A 20,967-nucleotide genomic window follows, 5' to 3' on the forward strand; every position below is an offset into this window, starting at 1 on the left:
TTACTATTGGTCCTAACAATGGTAACGCAGTAATAAATTAGGTGGACCAATGGCAACTCAGTAATAAATTAGGTGGACCAATGGCAACACAGTAAAACAATTTCAGTACTCGTTTGTTAAACATAATAGACTATTTACAGTAGGATAAGTTTACCTCCGGATGGTAAGAGACGCAGGCGGCGGGGCGGCGGCGGTGCGGCGGCGGGCGGCGGCAGGCGGCTCGCGCCGGCGCCTCTCTGGCACGCACGTCCAGGCGCTTGGCCCCGCACGGGCACAGCGTGTCTACCACCAGCAGGATCAGGTTACTGTGGGGGACCTTCTGGACGCTGAATGGCCTGGAAGAGAGAAGACGGTTATGGGGTTATCCGAGATAGTGTTCGATTAACGACAGGTGGCTGGTAAGCTTTTTTGGGAGAAGATCTGTAGATGCTTATGATAATGTTAAAGGAAGCCAATTTAATGTTCAAGCCAATTTGATCTAGTTCCTGTATGAATTGTGTTGAATCTACATCTACAGGCTGTTGCAAAAAGGGTAAGTATTCTAAGCCGAAATGTGGTCAGGAGTCACCCCCTTTCGCCTTTTTGCAACACCCTGTATTACTTGGCAACTTTTTATTGCTGATCAGTGTCGTGAATGCATTCTGGTTTACTTTGAGAAAAGAGCACTCGAGCCAGAACAGCAACACTAGACTACTAACCTCTCACAGCCGGAGTTATGGCAGTTGGTAAGCTTCCCCTTCAGCGGTTGCTGTGCGTTGAGCCTGGCGGACTGCAGCGTGAACAGCTCCGCGCTCGTGTCGCACGGACGCACGGCCGCCGAGCGCACCGCCTCGCGTGGCGGCTCCCTAGGAATGAAAATATGATTAGCTTAGTAGGTAAAATTTCAAGCGATTGTGACAAACGAGGTTTTCGCCTCTTGATGCAGCGATGAAAGTCTTGTCTAAAGGAGCGGCCACTTAGAAGCCTTCCTTTCGCATTGACGATAGACTTCTGGGTAGATATACTTAGTCGTAGTAATACCTAAGCCTTCACGAAAAGGGAGGCGCGCAAGGCCTGAGCTGGACGGAGGCCAGAGCGGTTGCTGAGGGCAGAACGGCGTGGCGCACGCTTGTAAAGGCCCTCTGTACCACTGGGGTACCATAGGACAGCAACACACAGTGCGGGTTTCGGTGCGTTGCTGCACTGGCCATGATTGTAGTATCTCTTTGTATAAACAACCGATTGCATGACAGTTCTCGTTCATTCGTTTTCTGTTAAGCTAGAGTAACCCGCTTTATATAGTTGACGGGAGTTTACCTGGGCGGCCCGGGCGGCATGCTGGGCGAGTCGGCGCGCGGCTCCTTGTCCTGTCCGAGCCCGTCGATGATGATCTCGTACGTGCCGCGGTCGCGCTCGCCCGCCTCCGACGTGTCGTCTGAGTCCTCGCCTTCGTAGTCCTCGTAGTCTGAGGGGAAAACAATGGGTTGTGCGTGTAAGCGTTTGGTTTTGGGTCTAAGCGTAACGCTATTGTTCCTCTTATGGAGTACATATAAGGTAAAGTGATAAAGAAACAATATGAAAATGGCGGCCGCTAGATGAAGCGGGGTCAAGTGGTATGAGCAAGGGGTATTGTCACACATAGGAACGAATAAATAAATAAATAGGGTGTTTTTTGTATGTCTGATTTATGTGGTGTTCAATAAAGCAATATTCTATTCTATTCTATTCTATTTATAAAAACAGTTCTTACCAAGTTCTTCTTCGTTGTAGGGGTGAGCGCGCGCCCTGACTGAGTCCCACAGCGGGAACCACACCGCGATGAGGTTCGTCAGGTAGCCGCCCAGCCACGCCATGGGTCTCATTGGCTAAAACATTGAGATTAAACTGATTTACAAATATTTCAGGACGATTGGTATTTACGGAGTTAGGGATCAGTGCTTTTGCTGTGAGCGCAAATGTATACCTACAGTGAAAAACTTGCGTCTCAGCTCTCGATACCCCTTCGGGGATTGCAGTTGAGCATGGCTCCATTAGAATTTAGCCCCGCGGCAGATTTAACACACATGAATACACAGTAATTGATATTCTAGTATCTACCTATCTATTATCATCGTTTTATCTCACCTAAAGCAACGCCAAAAAGGTGATTTCATATCCATAAGTACCTACGAATCTATTCGCAAAATACTCACGCTCAACTTATGCCCATCACCGCTAAACGGGCTCCTGGAGTCCGGACACCTGCCCTGGTGGTCATGCACCGTGACCTTCTTGTAGATGCGGTCCTGCACCAGCGAGTCCATGATGGTGCCGTCCACCTGGCCGAAGAACAGGCCGGTCTGAGATGCGTCCTCCGACAGGATGATGAAGCCGTTGTCGTCGAGGATGTAGCAGTCGAGCTCGTCGCCTGCGCAGGTCTTCTTGCATGAGGTGCCGGCCGTGCACTGGAATAATCACAAGAATGTATATTTATTGTGAATGTATAGAAATATACATAATATAGACTATGTCCAATGTAAAATAGGTGGCCTTAGCGATAAGAGCTATCCCATCAAAAATTCTCGTAACTCAGTTGTTCTACGGTAAAAAGTTGTGAGATCCATGTAATACCAAGTCTTATCTACGCACGCATCTTAAAAATATTTAATCTTTTATATAAATATATTGACTCGGCCATCGCATGGAAACACGTGTTAATTAAATTATTTAGTGCGATGACCAAGTCAATATATTTATATAAAACATTAAATATTTTTAACAATATCAAATATATATCAAATAAAAACTCCTGATATTCGAATGCTATGCAGCCAGGATACCTGCTCCTCCTTACATCGATATACCTACTTAACATCGCCAAACTTTATACTACACCACCAGCAACTCACCGTAGAAGTAACATTCAAAAAGTGTTTCGTCAAGGAATCCAGCTGGAAATGCATGCCGACAACCGCAGCAGGCGCTCTATGCCCTCTCGCTTCCACAAACACGGTGTGTGTAGCCAGCACGAGCGGGAGCCGGGCCGGGTCCTGCTCGGCGCCGGTTATTCGTCAACAATCTCCTGCTCTCCAGTGAGGATACCTTGCACATGTTGTCCAGTTTGCAGTCAGCAAAAAAAGAGATGCCCACTTAACATCGCCTAACTTTTTAACACTCACCGTAGAGGTTACATTCAGGAAATGCTTCGTCAATGAATCCAGCTGGAAATGCATGCCGTCGACGGCAGCGGGCGCCCTGTGCCCCCTCGCCTCCACAAACACGGCGTGCGTGGCGAGCACGAGCGGCGGCCGGGCCGGGTCCTGCTCGGCACCGTATAGTGTGTACAGAAGTAGGTACTGCTTAATGGCTTAGTGTACCATTTGTATCCAGCATAGAATAACAAGTACAGTAGTCGTTATTCTATGGTATCCAGTCTGGATATCTTCATCTAACTCTACAAAACCACCTACAAACTCACCGTAGAAGTAACATTCAGAAAGTGCTTCGTCAGAGAATCCAGTTGAAAATGCATGCCGACAACCGCAGCAGGCGCTCTATGCCCCCTCGCCTCCACAAACACGGCATGCGTAGCCAACACGAGCGGGGGCCGGGCCGGGTCCGCCTCGGCGCCGTCGCGGAAGGGCACGGAGAACACGAAGCTCTCCGGCTCGATGGAGTGGTGCTCCACGGCGCGCCGGTACCATTCTGAGTCGAAGGCGCGCGCGTGCTTTTCGCTGAAGTGGCTGGAAGTGAAGATTGTAGGAGTATGGTAACGTGATAACCGATTCGTGGAGCCCAGATTGCATGTCCAAATAGTTTTATTTATACGTTTATTTGCGAAACTCACGGATGATTTATTGCATTTACATTGTAAAGTCGTGATTTAATTCCCAGTGGTTAACCACCTGAAAGGAGCATACAGTCCTTGCTTCTCCACTGACTTTTTTCACGAATTTTCAAAAGTTGTTGAGTATGACCACTTAAGTTACGCCCTTTTTATAACACTCTGTATAACATTGCACAAGTATAACTAAATAGCTACATACGGTTCTGCGCTATCGGTGGTCCGTGAGCTGTTGTTGTCGGTCCACTTGAGCAGTCCGCTGCGAGTCGCCACGAACGACATCGTCACCTGGAACTTGTGGAACCGCCCTTGTCTGAAACGAAATTGCCGAGGTAAGTGAGGGCACTGAGTTTGGCGCTTTTGGGGATGTTTTGGGGCTAGTAGGTAAATGTATTTTTTTCTTAGGTTTTCTTGAATAAAAATATTCTTAATTTTCTTTTCATCGTCCGAGTGGATATCTGGAACTAGTTTCTTCATTTCTCCTATCATTTATGCTACGCCATGGTTCTTAGCACTTTTGCTACGCCATGGCTCGTAGCATTTTTGCTACGCTCGTAGCTCGTAGCATTTCGTAGCCTGTAGCATTTCGTAGCAAATAATTTATATCGTTATGTCCTTGTGTCTCAAAAGGCTTAGCCATTTCACATAATCTACTTGCACAGCGGACATAAGGGTAGATCCAGTAGCGCAGTGAGTCCTTGTATTTTAATGTCTCTTTCACTGTGTCGTCGAAGTTTTTTGTCAAATATTACGATAATCCTTAAACTAATCTTACCCATTTACAGGTTGATGTTTTAGTTACTTAAAAAGTATAAGGAATGAAAATTAAACTTCTAATAAGTAAATATAAATTGATGAAGTAAGACTAAAACTTCAACCTGTAGTTATTGCAATCTGAAAATGAATAAATCCTCGAGCAGCTATAAATATTAAAATCAAGTACACAACGACATGTAATCCCGTCTTACCTTGTGCCTGGCTGCTAAAGTTAAAATAAAATGGTGCACGTATGTGTGATAGAATTATACGTATAGTAAACCCCCTTTCCAACTGACATTGTACGATGTACGTCCAAAACATAGGTACCGATTTGTTTTTCTCTATATGATCGAGAGAGGAGCTATTAAATTTTTGCATAAAGCATCAGTCGTGAAGAATCTACCGCAAGTTTAGTTTTAGGGTTGTTTATATATTATTATTGGTATGGCTATGGATATTCAATTACTTTCTACAAGTCTATAATAAAATTGAATAGTTTTAGTAGCATTTTCTTAGCTATACTAGAAGCATTTGAAAGTTTCCTATTATATTTTTTAATAACTATAATCTAACCCGTAATGTAGCATAGCATACCTAGATATTGAAACGTATAGCTAGCCTAGGTGGTTTACTAGTATTCTTGTGTTTTTGGGAGCGTAATGCCTACAGGTACATATTTTAATGTTTAATTTACCCCGCCACTTGTTGTATTCCCATTATAATATTGGCCCCATAATTTACTACATTTATGTGTGATTTTATACGGAACTAGCCTGCAACATTAGTATCTTAAATGAAAGTGATGTACAAATACTAGCTCTTACAGAATATTATCCCATTGAGATGATAAATAAACAGTATTAACTGAGAAATAATCTCTTGAATACTTTTTTTAGCTGAATATTTGTACTGAAGATAAAATGAACAGGTGTATGATGATGAACAGGTTTTTTTTTTCTAATGAACATAGTTCTACGATTAGCCATTATAAATATCTCCTGTTACGTTACCTTGTAAGAAGTGCCATTAAAGTTGCTATCGGGCTATCGTGTGACAAACATAATGAAATTAGTTATCAAGAACGCAAAATTAAATAAAAATGTGCGAAAAATATTTTGTTCAAAAGTTTATCTTAATTTTTTATTGATCGAAAGATATGAATCTCAGTTATTGAAAGCTCCTGTGTATTTTGGTGCAATAAGCATGCTGTATAAATGAGTGTTACTTACTGTGAGTGATGCGAGGCGTGTCCCGTGTGAGCGTCCAATTCTTTGATTACCATTGCGTCCCTGATCAATGATTGCACTAAAGTTTTGTCACCTGCAAAAACAAATGGTGGATTAATTATTTCCTTTAAATTAATAGGAAATTTAGGGGGCTATATAACTCAGACAAGAGTTTGTATTGCGTGAAGAGCTGTATCTTTTTCTAACAAGACGCGTTGACAATACGCTTCATCTCATTTAATTAGGATACATATTATATTGAACTACTACCCAATTAATATAACAAGATCATGACTACAGTTAGGTAGGAATAAGTATTTAGCTCTCTATTTACTTTTTCGTAACTATATAAGAAGAAGAAGGTTGTTCCGTAGGTAATAATGCAAAGTGAAATTGAATCAGTTAACTTTAAGGCGGCGACTGACCTATAACATTAATTTGATCGTAACATAAAATTACGCGAAGAACAGCGAGCATGAGAAGTGAAGAGCAATGAATGATGTTACGGTATGGCTTGCCGTGGATGTTACGATACAGTCATCCAATCATCATCTTACAACATATAACTCACAAAAGTAAGAGTCCCTGTCCTGCTTCTTGTGCGCCTGGTCCACTTCCAGCCGCTGCTTCTCGCTGTTGAAGCTCTGCTCTGAGGTAGGACTATCATCTTACAACATAAAACTCACAAAAGTAAGAGTCCCTGTCCTGCTTCTTGTGCGCCTGGTGCATGGAGAGCGCGCGCGGGCGCAGCGACATCCACTTCCAGTCGGGCCGGCCGGCGCGCGACAGGAAGTGCAGCAGCTGCTCCTCGGCGCTGTTGAAGCTCTGGTCCGAGGTAGGACTATCATCTTACAACATATAACTTACAGAAGTAAGAGTCCCTGTCCTGCTTCTATCCGGGGTGGCCGGCGCAGCTACGACAGCAAGTGCTCCTCGAAACTATAGGTTAATTTCACTAAGTACATATAACTTACAAAAGTAAGAGTCCCTGTCCTGCTTCTTGTGCGCCTGGTGCATGGAGAGCACGCGCGGGCGCAGCGACATCCACTTCCAGCCGGGCCGGCCGGCGCGCGACAGGAAGTGCAGCAGCTGCTCCTCGGCGCTGTTGAAGCTCTGGTCCGAGGTAGGACTATCATCTTATAACATATAACTTACAGAAGTAAGAGTCCCTGTCCTGCTTCTATCCGGGGTGGCCGGCGCAGCTACGACAGCAAGTGCTCCTCGAAACTATAGGTTAATTTCACTAAGTACATATAACTTACAAAAGTAAGAGTCCCTGTCCTGCTTCTTGTGCGCCTGGTGCATGGAGAGCGCGCGCGGGCGCAGCGACATCCACTTCCAGCCGCTGCTCCTCGCTGTTGAAGCTCTGCTCTGAGGTAGGACTATCATCTTACAACATATAACTTACAAAAGTAAGAGTCCCTGTCCTGCTTCTTGTGCGCCTGGTGCATGGAGAGCGCGCGCGGGCGCAGCGACATCCACTTCCAGCCGGGCCGCCCGGCGCGCGACAGAAAGTGCAGCAGCTGCTCCTCGGCGCTGTTGAAGCTCTGGTCCGAGGTGGATGCGTACTCGCAGTATACCCTGGGGGTTATGATGTTTAGTTATTAGGTTAGACGGAGATGGGGCTACCTTGACAGGTGTTTTAGGACCTGTGGAACGAGCATTGGATGAGTAAAGGCGCTATGTAAAAATAAAATCATCTAGGATATTATATATTCCTCTATTAGTTATCGCTATGATAATAATTTGTAAAATTAGAAGGAGTGAGTCGTGATCTTACCAGTCAGGATGTATTTTCCAGTTATCGCCTTTGAAGAATTCGGTTACTGTAACATAATTATATAAGTTAAATCTGCTTCTCTAATGATTTTACCTACTAGGCTCTTAATTTTATTACTAACTTGAAATTATTGTCATTTCATTTATGATCAAACGTGAACGAACTGCAGCGGCTTGAAGATTACATTATTTACTTATTTGATTACATTATATTACATTATTACTTTGATGGACCAGACGGAAACCTTCTCTTCTCTTTCTCTTACTCCGAATCATTTACCTAATTGGAACTATTGGAATAGGCACGATTTTCACCATTAGTATCAGCTACGATAAAATGCTGCAACTATGTGTAGTAAGGTTACATAAATTACTCAAATAGCAATGGCATGACTCACCATTAACATTGCTATGCTTGACCTCCTGCTCGGCCAACAGGTCGTACATGCCGTACCCGTCCGGCAGCACCACGGCCAGCGAGTACGGCGTCCCCTCCACTGGCGCGTAGAAGTACCGCTGTCTGCGAGTCGCCACGCGCCGCATGTTGTCGTATTGGACTTTCACGCCGATCTCGGTCTCGCCCTCGCGCTGTTCGATCATGTCGTGGCGGAGCTGGAAGGATGTGTTTGGTTGTTGGTAGGTGGGGTTTGAAGTTCGTAGATATATTAATGAAACGGCTGGATCAATTGGTGCGTAGATATTATATGAAAGCTACTAGAGTACTTGGTGTTCTATGATTTCATGATTTGAACCTTGGAGAGTGACTTAATGTAATAGGCTTTTCTTTCATCAAGAAGCGAGGCTCGTGTGAGTAAGTTAGTGAAGATGAAGAGTTTTGTAATGCTACTTTAAAGACCCCAATCCATTTTCCAATGACCTTGCTTGAATGACAAGCCGACTGCTATAGTGCTCCTTGGATGACTTCTATCCCCACTCTCTTTACTAGTCATCTGATCATGATGATGCTGATGATAGGGAGCAGTGTACTTACATCGAGCAGCAGCGAGGTGAGGTTGACGCGCGAGTTCTCGTCGGAGTCCACCAGCAGCTCCACGTCCGTCACGTCCACACTCGAGTATAGTGGACGGAAAGTCTCTGTGTACTGTTCATAAGCTTCATTGACCAATGACCTTGCTTGAACGAGAGTGCTCCTTGGATGACCACTTTTCCCACACCCGTGGGACTTGCTAATGATAATGAAGGCCGATGTACTTACATCGAGCAGCAGCGAGGTGGACCAGTCACCTGCTTATGATCATGAAGAGCAGTATACTTACATCGAGCAGCAGCGAGGTGAGGTTAACTCTGGAGTTCTCGTCGGAGTCCACCAGAAGCTCCACGTCTGTCACGTCCACGCTGGAGTACAGCGGACGGAGCGTCTCGGTGTACTGGTGATGCGGAAGGAACATTCATTAATATGAGGGTCATAGGTAGTTGGGCAGTTCTTCTTTTTAACCTACATAACTGTGTCTCCACCAGTTGTGAGGAAAATATCATGAGTTTTACAAATATTTATTTATTTATTTATATTTCAACGTGCATTGTACTAAAAACACAACGGCTGTGAACTTTTACAAAAATATAAATTTATATTTTTGTATTTAAAATTACGTTACAGAGTGGTAAATCCGCGTGACAGAGGTGTATTACATACGAATCTTGGCTGTCTCCTGCCACTTCATCCTGCGTATATTTCATAATGTTAGAAAAAAAATATATGACGAGATAAAATATAAAATTTTATTTAAACTCCAGAAGATATTACTTATTTAGTAAAACAAAATATATATTTTTAAAATATTTCTGAAATATTTAAAAAAATTGTTGAAAAATTGTCTCTCACTACCCAATGTTTTAGTAGTTACACTCTGTCACGTAGGTTGCCATTTAAAATATTTGTTTGAGCCACTCGTCCTTATTGCCATCGATCAGAGTTTAAGATCTCCTTTTCCCCCTTGGTAAGATTTCCCCTTAGAGATCCAGACACCGCGTATCGGCCACCCGCAAAGTGTGACAGGAGGTGCGTGTGTTTATTCGGCGACAGCTTCGTCACGTAGGTAATTGTTAAAATAAAATATATTTAAATTATTATTTTGTTATTTACTCATTGGTAATAACGATTACTTTGCAATCAACATGTGAATAATACATTTTATGTTACTGTTTAAATACTATTCGACTTTGCAATACATTTTACCCCTCTGTCACACGACAAATCTGTCACATTCTTACCAAACACTCCAACCTGAGGATATTCATCAACGAAAAATTGAAGAGAAACTACTCGTTTTGGTTAAAGTACGAAGCGAAAGGAACGTCCAATACACTTGCGCTGCAGTAATAAAAAGTTTCGTTAGTGAAAAAGGTGATTTCGTGCTATTGTTCTCAAGAACAGACGATGAATGTGGTAGACTGTTTAATATGGTGGAGATTGATTTATCGGATGTTTGATGATTACATTAAAGTCCTTCCAGCTTCTAAGGTAATTAAAAAAGGAAAAAAAATAGTTTTTCAAGTTCTAAGAGCCACTTCTGTACTTTCGAAATATGGCTGATTAAAACTTTAAGAAATTACGTAATTTTTCGTTATATTACTTAAATTTTAGTTTGTCGAAAATATTATTTGTGCAGATAAACATTAATTTATGTAGTTGGAACAAATTTGTCCTTTAAGTTCCTGAAATACGGATATTTCAGTCTCCAGAGGTTCTCAAGTGTGATTTTAATTAGTTATACTAATTATAAAGATGTCTCCAGTTAATTCTTTGACTAAATTGAAACCATAATGATTTATATAAGTTACTAAATTATTCTTATTAAATAAAACTGTTTTATTCCAAAACCCTGCCTAATATTTAATAGAATAACAACTCTGTCACATCGTTTACCACTTTGTAACGATTGGTGTCTCCTGGTAGTCAACTTATTTTTGGTGGTTTATATGTTATGTTATAAATAGTACAACTTTGGAAAAATCATATTAAATTTAGTCATTGATGTTAACGTCTATGCTGTTAATTTTTTACTGTAATTAGCAGCGAAAAAATATTTATAACAAAAACAAGCTTCATTTTAGCTGAAATTGTGACAGAGTGGTAATAACTACTTAATAAATATTTTGTTATTACTAAAAATCCATTCCTTCATATGTTTTCTAAAATGGTATTTTGTTTATTAGCGTATCAAAAAAGTTTCATTTCAAACGACGAAGACTATCTCGTTAAAAAAAATAAAAGATAATGTGACGAAGGTGTAATTCTTTGTGCCTTATCCACGTATTATGCCCTTAAAATATTGAAAAAATTGGTAAACTACGCGGCCAACCACCTTTTTCGATAGAATAGACATGAAGCTATCATAAAAATGATAAGAGTTCACCAAAAAGCTATAGTTTTTTTTTTCGAATTTGGGATAATTTTTTACTCATTATGTAGGTTAAAAAGAAGAACTGCCCAGTTACATATTACTATGAAAATATTGTAGGTTCTCTGAATGTTTAAATATGCATCTTCTGAGCGATTTACTCCATTTAAATATGTTCTGTTCGGGTTTTACATCATGAGACTAGGTATATGTTTATTTATTTTTGATTCCGATTCATTTAAATTATTAAAAAAATATATATTTCAGTTTTATGAAAAAAAAGTTTTTCAAACTACAATAACTTACTTCCTCGTTGGTGTGCTGTAACCAAAGGATCGAGTTAATTAAGGTATGATTCAATTAATTAGTACTTTTAATCGTAATTGAACAGAAATTATTAGTTAACTATTGGCTCACCAGTGGCCTCAAATCTGGATGATACAATACATGCCCGTTGTTGTCCACCATGAACGAATACCCGTTCACACCAAGCTGTAAAAATGAAATAAAATTAATTAATAAATAAAGATATTATCATAGCAAATAGGTAAATTGTTTTATACATGTCCTGAGTAATAATTTACCTTATAAGGTGGCACGAGCTTCTTTATTTGATCGACAGGCACATCGGTCCCCACAACGCCCAATAGATTCGCTTCCCGTTGCTGAAACAAACATATTGTTATTTGTTAGGATGATCTGTTACGGATACGATAGATTTTTGCCCCATTTCTTTAGATATAATGTAAACCTTTTTTTTGCGACAAAACTATTTTTATTAGTTAACTCACCGTATGATTGCGCCTGTCGAAGATCGGCACTGTGACTGACGTCATGAGCTGGCCCATCCCGTCGTCAGCCAGGCTGCTACTCTGTAAATATTCATGAAAATATAGCCATATTTAATAACCAGTAGATAACACTCATCAAGTGTCTAAAAAAGGGTAGGCTTGTGCTCGTTTATTGTTCTCATTATGTGGTGTCAAGAGCTGGACTAGGGTTTGTCACCGTTATGATAGGATTGGCCAGTCAGGCCAATAAACTCGTTAAATACGTGTGCAGCAAATCACAGCGCTGTATTTATCACGAATCGTGATATACTTATTGTTTATTACTTAGTGTTTATTTTATCAGCGATGAAAACGGATCCGTGCAGCGAGGAAAAGACCAAGTGATACGTCATACGAGGAGGTAAGTGGAATCTATAGGATACTACAATGGTGCGTACCCTGCCGCCCACGTAGGCGGGGCTCCAGTGCGCGGGGTGCGCGGTCTGGTACATGACGAGCGGCCGCGCCAGCACCTCCACCAGGTGCAGCGCCATATAGCGGATCTCACCGTGCTCGTTTATTGTTCTCATTGTGCCGGTGATGAGAGCTGGACTAGGGTTTATCACCGACCGTTGATGTAAGGATTTGCCAGTCGGGCCAGAGTGCGCCGGACGTATAATAAGTATCATCAGACCTCGCGGCACGGTTTATATACTCGTTAAATACGTGCGCAGCAAATCACAGCGCTGTATGCTGTATTTATCGATTGCTATATAATGACGATTATCTACGTCGATAAGGGATCCATGCAGCGGGGAAAGGAACAAGTGATACGTCACTCGAGGAGTTAATCGTTCGTGCCGAGTGCCAGCCCGTCGAATCTATAGCATAATACAATGGTGGTTACCCTGCCGCCCACGTAGGCGGGGCTCCAGTGCGCGGGGTGCGCGGTCTGGTACATGACGAGCGGCCGCGCCAGCACCTCCACCAGGTGCAGCGCCTTCGCGCGGATCTCAGAGTGCTCGTTTATCGACACGTGGAAGCCTGGGAAAGGAAGTGATGGTGTTATTTGTTGGTGTACGATCTGGGTTGACTAGGCTCTTGCAGCTCAGTGGCCAGAATGTACTACCTGGGTTGACTTGGAATCTGGGTAGCGAGAACCAGGTGTCATGTAAAATAGTTTGCTGACACCTTGTTCTCGTCTACCACGTGCAGATAAAATTGCACACAGATGGAGCTCATGACGGGTAACGATGACTTTATTTAGCGACTTGAAAGTCGACCATCATTACTTTGCAATGCGATGGCATTATGGCACCGCACCGGACAACTGATCTAGTTTTAGTATTAACACCACATATAGATAGCAAATATGAGAATAGCATGACAGCATCTTTCCAAACTAGCCCCTATGAAGAACTTAATGTATTATATATATCTCTCTCTAACCTTTATTCGTGCACGCCATATCCTTCAGATTGTGCCCAGCAGCAGCATCACCGCCTACTCGGTACGTAAAGATCCGGACCGGCATGTGGGGCCAGTTCCACGTCCTGAAGACAGCCTTGACGCCGCCCGCGCCGCCGCCCGCGCCCACGATCGCGATCGCCTGGTTGCACTGACAGCCTTGGCCCGTGCGGTTGTACTGGAGGAGAAGGGGTGAGTTGTAGGAGGTTGTAGGGCATTGTTGTTTGGTTATTACGTTATTAGGGATTTTAATAGTAAAAAGTTAACAGTATCTGAAAATTCTGGGTATGGTAATGGGTAGAATGCAATGTAGTTTGATCGACAAGGTTCGTCACTAAGTTCGTCTTTCGTGGAAGTCGGTTCAGCCGTTCAATAGTTATGTACTCGTAAGTAGATATAAGTATTTGTATTTAATCCATTCAAACGTTTACTTTATCTGCGTTAAACAAGGAATATACCATAAAGTACTACTACCACTAAGATAAAGGTGATATGCCCCGAGTACAGAGGAAAGATTCAAAGTTATCAACCCAAAATTCTAAAACCATAATAATAATCACTTATTGACATCATTTAACAGAAGTTCACATGAAATAAGCAGTATGTCTGTAGAAGAAGAATATATAATAACTATTATTAATAATAATAATCATCATCATCAACAAGGCAATGGTAAACCCAATAACTCACCCGATGCAGTATCTCGAAGGCGGTGGTGAGCGCGCCGGTGAGGTTGGCGGCGCCCCCCGTGGCCTCCGCCGCCCATAGCGCTGTCTTCAGCTCACGGATCGTCTCCGGGAGAGCCTGCGGGTACAATGTCGTGTTGCTTTATGTTGAAGGATGGCATATGCTGAAGAAACAAAGCTAAAGATGGCCTTTCGGATGTCCTTCTGGCTGATAGCGGGTTTATAGTTCATCAATGGAATCGAATGAAGAGAGTAAGAGCCAATGGTATCGAATTGATTATAAGTACTAAAGTATGTCCTATCTGCTAACATCAATACCTATTAAGTATCGATCGGAAGGAAAACCCATTAAAAGCAGTCGATAGACAAACATCGAAAATAAAGATTTCAGTTATATGGAAATCGTACGATCGTAAAGCTAAATACATAATTTGTTATCTACTCGTTACTTATTATTCTTAAGTTTTAAACGTTAAATCTGTTTTATTTATTTAAAATAAGAAGAAGTACGTAACGTCTAAGCTTTTCCAACCACACCCTCATAGACGAAACGGTTTTGCGCTACTCCGCAGTACATTCAGAAATGCATTGTGACACGAAACAGGGGCAGTAAAACAACAGTATCTCCAACTAATCTAGTCCACGACGGGGCCGGCTCTTTGAGTATTCAAGCAGCTTTCACTGCGCAGTTCAAGTACACATCACTCCACAACTAAGTGTAAAGTAATGCCATTGTTCAGCTGAGTAGCTATTCAGGGTGCCACCCTTGTAAGTTTGCTACACTCACGGCCGCGTGCTACTGACCATGACTGGAACGTTGCAAGGCTGACTTGGCAAAGTGGAACTGTGAGTACTCACTGTAAAGTAAGTAGGACTTTAGACCATTATATTAATTTCACAAAAAGCTTTCACTGAAATATTCTGCAAAGACTAAAATAATGGAAAATGTTCTAATAATATATCTAAGTACATGTCTAAACTTAGTTTTGACATCGTTTGTACTTTACCTAACATATAAAACCATGTAACGTAAGGCAAAATTTTGCCCGAGGCAATATTCCAACTAAGTTTTGGAGTTTCACCCCTGACAAAACGATTTTATATAATATACCTGCCTGAAAGGAGATATGGGGTTGTATACAAAGTCAATTCAAGTATTTACAACATTACGCACATGCGAGGTGATTTTCAATTCTTATACAGTTTTGATAAACTTTATTATGGAACGGTATTTTGATAAAATTCTTATATCAATTCCTATTATTCACACCAGAATAGAGTACCTAGAAAAACCCTGTCAACGCAAGTTAGAACATTTTGACCCAAATTAACGGGTATAGCCAACAACCAACAACGGAAAAGACGACGAAGAAGAATGAAAGCAAGAGAGATACCGAAATGCATCTAAGACATCTTCTACAGATAAATCACCGTTACGAACAAACATCAATATTGTAATCCGACACCTCCATCGCCCCCCTCACAGAAAACAGAGAGGGAGAGCTATTGTGTGGTTATGACATTATCTTGAAATCTTCAGCTGATATTATGAAATAAATGTGGGTGACGCCAGTCATTCCGGATGCAAAGAGAATTTCTGATGTGGTGAAAGGTTCTAATACCTAACAGTAAAGCTAGTTACTACAGGTATAAGAAAAGTGGATATGCTTTAAAAAAACTACTTGTTTTTAAATAGAATTTTTCATAGAATACACATAGAAAAAACGGCTATTACTTATGAGCTAATTAAAAAAAATGCTATTACATATGCGCTAATTTAAAAAAACTGGTTCATGATACACTCACAGGGAATGAAAAGGTTCCACTGAGAAAAGCACCAAATTACACTTAAACGGAAAAAACCTAGCTTCGTCGTCTTCTGCAACATGGAAGTACATTTATCAGAGCATCAGGATATACATATACATAATAATAATGTCCTCCTAGCCGAATTTCGGCCACGGCGGCCAATCTCAATTGAGATCAGCCATCTACGCAGGAGTAGATTATAGTGCCCAAGTGTGTGCGCAGTACCCAGGAGCACTCTCTGTTCCATCACTCTCATAGCCCAATGGGACGGATTGACCGACACGACTGGAGAGAGCTAGGCGCAGGACCGACTGCTTTACATGCCCATCCGACAGCATGGATCGTTTCACTGTTTCGGACATCAGGTGATCAACCTTCTATGTCCTAACCAAACTTAGAACCACAATTTAGAAACACAAATTGGTGGTCCCACCCGGGAATCGAACCCGGGACCCCTGGGTCATGAAGCGGAGCTTCTACCACTAGACCACAGAGGCAGGCATACATATACATATAACCAATTAAAAACGATAATATTTTAAATCTTTGAAAAAATTTAGGTCGTTTGGTGTCGGACTTTTGTGAGTGGAACTTTTTCATTGCCCGTGAGTGTATTTCAAAAATAGTAGAGATATTTAATGAAAATAACTATTGATTTTTTGTTTTGTAAAAGCCTTGGTAAAGTACTTGCTCATACTTACCTACAGTAATTTTGGAACATTTTCACTTAGCGACGACGTGACATGAGGCGTGTTAACTTGACATGTGTTACGCGTATGTACTTCACTTATGTAGGGAAGTATTAAATATTCATAACGTTGAGTAGCACCAACTTTTTATACAATGTCATGTAAGTATGGAAGTAATCGTAGTACTTCTTACCTTGATGCATGAAGAAAAATATCTTAGCATTTTTTATAAAGGTAAGTTCTAAAGAATCTTGGAGGTACATAATATTCGTTGGAAAATGTTAGGTATACCCAGCAAAACTGTATAAGGTAAGGTACTAATATAAATTTAATATTTGAACTACGTACGTACGTACTTTCTATAATAAAATGTCACCGGAAAAGTAGAAATAGGACTGATAACATCGCTCGTTTCACAGGGACTCGCATTAAAGCTGTGTTCAGGACAGAACCTGCGTGTACGCCGGCCGATGGGTAATGTCCTATTTTACACGCGAACCCCACATTTGCGACTGTGGTTGACTAATACACAAATAAAAGGCCGCATTGTGTAGTTTATTACTCGTGTCCTGATTCCACTGATAAAATAAGACTAATAATTTTGCTTTGGTTGATTCGATTTGCCGTAATTTATGTCATAGGTTGCAAGCCGTATCGCCGTTTGTTTTTAATGAGCGCAATGCAGAATTACGGTACACATCTAGAATCTATATGTGCAGGAATGTTCACGATATTCTCCTTGACCGTAAGAGTACGCTGTATAATAAATTGTACTTAAATTTGTTTCAACAAAATAGGCAATCACTAAATAATCGTTTAACATTCTTACCTGAGCCAATATCTTCGTATAACACGGATTGATTTCCGAAACGGCATCGCTGTATCGATACACATTGACAAAGTCATTCGGGCCCAACGTGTCCAATATTCCAGAGACGGTAGCCTTGGCCATCCTCCAGTATGAAGACCCTAGGTCATCAGAATCATCCAGTAAGATCACCAGGTCTTTAGGCGACGTTGCCGCTTCCACGAACCAGTTGGAGGAGCGGTAGTCGTAGAAGTCACGAGCGTGGTGCGAGTAGCCGTCTTCGGGGGGCCACGACATTGCTGGAGAGGAAATGGAGTATTAGGCTAGCAGGTGGCCTTAGAGGTCTCTATAGTTGCATAGGAATTAGGAATTCTCAAGAGGCCACGGAATGGAAATGGCTGCACAATGTTATACCTACATATGTATAGCTAAAATGGCGGCACACATTTTGAGAATTACAAAAATAGAATATAAATATGAATATAAATAAATTGAGTGTGGTTGTAAAACGAATGATTTTGTCATTTTTAGATATGCGGTTTATATTATTCGTGATAAGGCCACTGGTCACTATGGACGACTATGGTCACTTTGTTGTAACATCATTACCTGGATACCGCCTCATGAAGCCTTTCGAAGAGGCGTAGTACTGCCACGACAGTGTCGGGTCGATTTCGTAATTATTCACGAAAAGTGGATCCAAGTGTTCCGACCATCCAATTTGATTCTGCACCTCCGGATCTGAAAAGGAAATCTAACTAAAACAACAGCAATAAAGGATATCAAAACGAGAAAAAAACATGACTTCAAAGAGCAGTTTCCCGCCTTTTTCAGAGGAACTTTTTCAGGTCAAGCTCTTAAATTTAAACTGAAGAAAGCTTTAAAACAACATTATGGTAGTACCTAAGCGGATTCGGTAATAAAGGAGCTATTAAAAGTTAATTGGCGATCGAGGTCCATTAGTGCGGCGGGTTAACTCGTGGCCGGTGACTCATCCGGAAAATAAGTAGTGTTATACATAATGAAACCATCGCAGTAGTGTAACCTGTAATGTATTGAGTAGGTACCTGAGTGCAATTTTATTAGTCACGTTGGGTATCGTCTAACGTTATAATTATAGGAAAAAATATATTTGTGTGTGCAAAAAAGTATAATTTTTATTATTTAATACAAGAATTAATAAAATAATACGCTGTACACGATGTATGCCTAAATCCATGTAGTATCCCTAATAAATAACTCCCTTTCAGTTGCTGACATGTAAAATGGGATTTTATTGTGAAGATCGTATAAATGTTAAAGAGTGCTTACTACTTCGGTTTTACATATTATAGCGGAGTTCAATAGGTTCCCGGGTTTGTTTCAGGTTACTGTGTCAGGTTAGTAGTTTCTGAACGGGAATTCCGTGGGTATAACCACCTATACATACCGGCCTTGATGTTCCTACCCGGTTATATTGTTAATGTGTAAGGCAAATAAAGGTTTGTTTACTGTGTTTTACTACGTTAATTCGAAAATAACTGTGGTGGGCCGTCGGCTAGTAAGGGTCAATAGCAGCGAATTTAGATTCTACTGTCATACATTTTACCAACAAAACAGGGTTATAATATACTACAAAAGTACTCTACATTTTTCCATGTGTATTCTTTCTATTTCTGACATTGTGCGCTATGAAAGGCTGTGCCATTAACGTCGCATTACAGGCTGGTCTGACCCGGGGCCGCAGTAAATGGCCCCTGTCCACTAATAGGCAGAAATACGTCAATCTGTTCATAAATCATCCCCCCTCGAAGCGCGGGGTGGTGTGGGGCGCGCCCCCCCTCCCCCCCTCTGTCAACAATATATTCTGTGTCATTATTTAGGGTAACACGAGCGATGTTCATCGCGGCCTACGGAGCGGTTGCACTCCTTTTTGTGACCGAACTGTGTTTAGAATTAGTTAATGACCCCATTTGAAAGCCTTATTATAATGTTACAGCTGTAAATTAGTGCTGTTGGGAATACACAGTGTGTGTGTGTGTGTTGTATTTTTTATGTTTATGCACATGCTGCGGAAAGGGAGTTGGTCATTTGATATTATATTTAAAGATCGGTAGGGTGGAGTGTGGCATACTACTTTCTATGCCAGTATTTATCTCGATACAATGGCCGTACATTAAATCACACACCTTCCAGCTACACGTAAAAATCTACTTAGTATAATCCTCACCATCGACATCAATAAACGGGGGCATCAGCACGGCACTATAGCTCGTATTCACTGCAATATGGTCGAAGTGGCGGCTGGGGGCCAGCATGAGGCGGCGCGCGCGGGCGGCCAGGGTTCCGTCGTCGGAGTGCACGTTCAGCCAGCGCGCGTCGTAGTACGAGCCGGGGCTGCCGTCGGAACCCCCGGAGGAGGATAGCGCAGCCGCCTCGGCCGAGTCCATTATACGCTGGGGACAAGGATTGTTGGTTAGACATAATACATATATTTTTTATATTATAGACTATAGGTTAGATTTGGAATACTTGAATACTTTGGAAAACTTTGGATAGAGTTAGTCACCGTTGTGGTAGAATTAGCTGTTACTAGTCATTATTCTGTGCTATGGGTTAGATTTTCTGTATACTTCTATCTCTGTGTTAGTTGTTATCATCGTTATGAAGAGATTAGCTGTAGAGAAATTTATGTCTAGGGGAGACACCTCGTGCATCTCGATCAATATTGGTATGGATTTATGAAAACGATGAAATGTGTATTTGCTAGTTTCGTAGACATCGATATACAAAGTAACTTGATTTACATACTTTGTTAAAAGAGATAAGCCGAAAGGTGGTGGTTCCAAATCTCGTGGAACAAAAGTTGTTCAGAATGTAGAGTCACCTCATTTCGGTTTACTATATCAATTTTGCAACACAATCTAAAAGTACATAGCTGAAGGAGATACATTTATGGGATCAAAATTTTACCAATTTGTATAACGAACTTAATACAACTACATTAACTATGCATAAAACTATGTTTGAAAGGTTTATAAATAGGCTTTCACCTGGACAGCCGCACAAAGTTACAAAGTATCTACGAGAGAAATTACTCCGTGAGCTAATCCCTCCGAGAGATCAAAGAGTCGCCCTGACTCGGCCCGGCCAAGCCTTCTGATAAATTATGTTCTTACTTATAATGAAGTGGAGCTGTGGTATAAATAGACTAAATTATACATAGATATATCGCATTTATGTTCTAGAAATTATTATTAACGCTGCGGTAATAGTGCGTCAATGAACAACAAATATAGGTAGCTAAGTACATTAGTATATGCCTAAATCCTTGAAATCAAGGATATACGAAAGTTCATACAATTTTCAGGAACGATTATGTAGCTTAGCTTTCACTATAGGAACTACAAAATTCATAGGTATAAAATAACTTCATAATAATATATTGTTTCTGATAAAATATGAGGTGAGTTTATATTTTCAATCAAAAATATTTAAATATACGGCTACCATATAAGTACTTCAAGACCATGAGGCGAGTAGGAAAATACGCGCTAGCAAAGCTCAGCGAACAGCCCCCGTCATTTCGCACCACAGGCTAAACTGCAGCCACGCTGCTGACTTTACGAAACGGTAAAATAAGGGCAAACTGGAGGGAACCGGATGGAACCAAATATTTGAAATTCGAGCAGCTAAAATACCGGTCAAAGTACAAAGAGGCGTGAATGAAACCGCTGACAATCGTGGGGCAATTAGTGCGAGTCGACGTGCGCCTGATCGATCGCCGGCCTTTGTGGCGGGGTTAGCGCCGGGGAAAAATTACTAATAATC

The 20,967-nt window shown here is 41.4% G+C and overlaps 1 protein-coding gene across 1 annotated transcript in view; it reads right to left on the reverse strand.

Moving 5' to 3' along the window:
* The window catches only part of LOC105397547 (voltage-dependent calcium channel subunit alpha-2/delta-3), a 56,527-nt gene that overhangs the window by 3,666 nt on the left and 31,894 nt on the right, over positions 1-20,967 (reverse strand). Inside the window, exons 4-26 of the mRNA XM_048633280.1 lie at positions 19,367-19,592; positions 17,767-17,898; positions 17,179-17,456; positions 13,856-13,969; positions 13,148-13,343; positions 12,606-12,742; positions 11,720-11,800; positions 11,513-11,593; positions 11,346-11,420; positions 11,235-11,249; positions 8,844-8,954; positions 7,965-8,178; positions 7,568-7,613; positions 7,196-7,368; positions 5,791-5,881; positions 5,572-5,604; positions 4,005-4,115; positions 3,437-3,701; positions 2,172-2,423; positions 1,730-1,844; positions 1,297-1,444; positions 699-845; positions 155-335 (exon numbers count right to left, since the gene is read on the reverse strand). Of these exons, the coding sequence (XP_048489237.1) occupies positions 155-335; positions 699-845; positions 1,297-1,444; positions 1,730-1,844; positions 2,172-2,423; positions 3,437-3,701; positions 4,005-4,115; positions 5,572-5,604; positions 5,791-5,881; positions 7,196-7,368; positions 7,568-7,613; positions 7,965-8,178; positions 8,844-8,954; positions 11,235-11,249; positions 11,346-11,420; positions 11,513-11,593; positions 11,720-11,800; positions 12,606-12,742; positions 13,148-13,343; positions 13,856-13,969; positions 17,179-17,456; positions 17,767-17,898; positions 19,367-19,592 (3,222 nt within the window). The remainder of the gene's footprint in view (positions 1-154; positions 336-698; positions 846-1,296; positions 1,445-1,729; positions 1,845-2,171; positions 2,424-3,436; positions 3,702-4,004; positions 4,116-5,571; positions 5,605-5,790; positions 5,882-7,195; positions 7,369-7,567; positions 7,614-7,964; positions 8,179-8,843; positions 8,955-11,234; positions 11,250-11,345; positions 11,421-11,512; positions 11,594-11,719; positions 11,801-12,605; positions 12,743-13,147; positions 13,344-13,855; positions 13,970-17,178; positions 17,457-17,766; positions 17,899-19,366; positions 19,593-20,967) is intronic.

Source organism: Plutella xylostella, chromosome 5 (assembly GCF_932276165.1).
Source record: "Plutella xylostella chromosome 5, ilPluXylo3.1, whole genome shotgun sequence".
Lineage (NCBI taxonomy): Eukaryota > Metazoa > Arthropoda > Insecta > Lepidoptera > Plutellidae > Plutella > Plutella xylostella.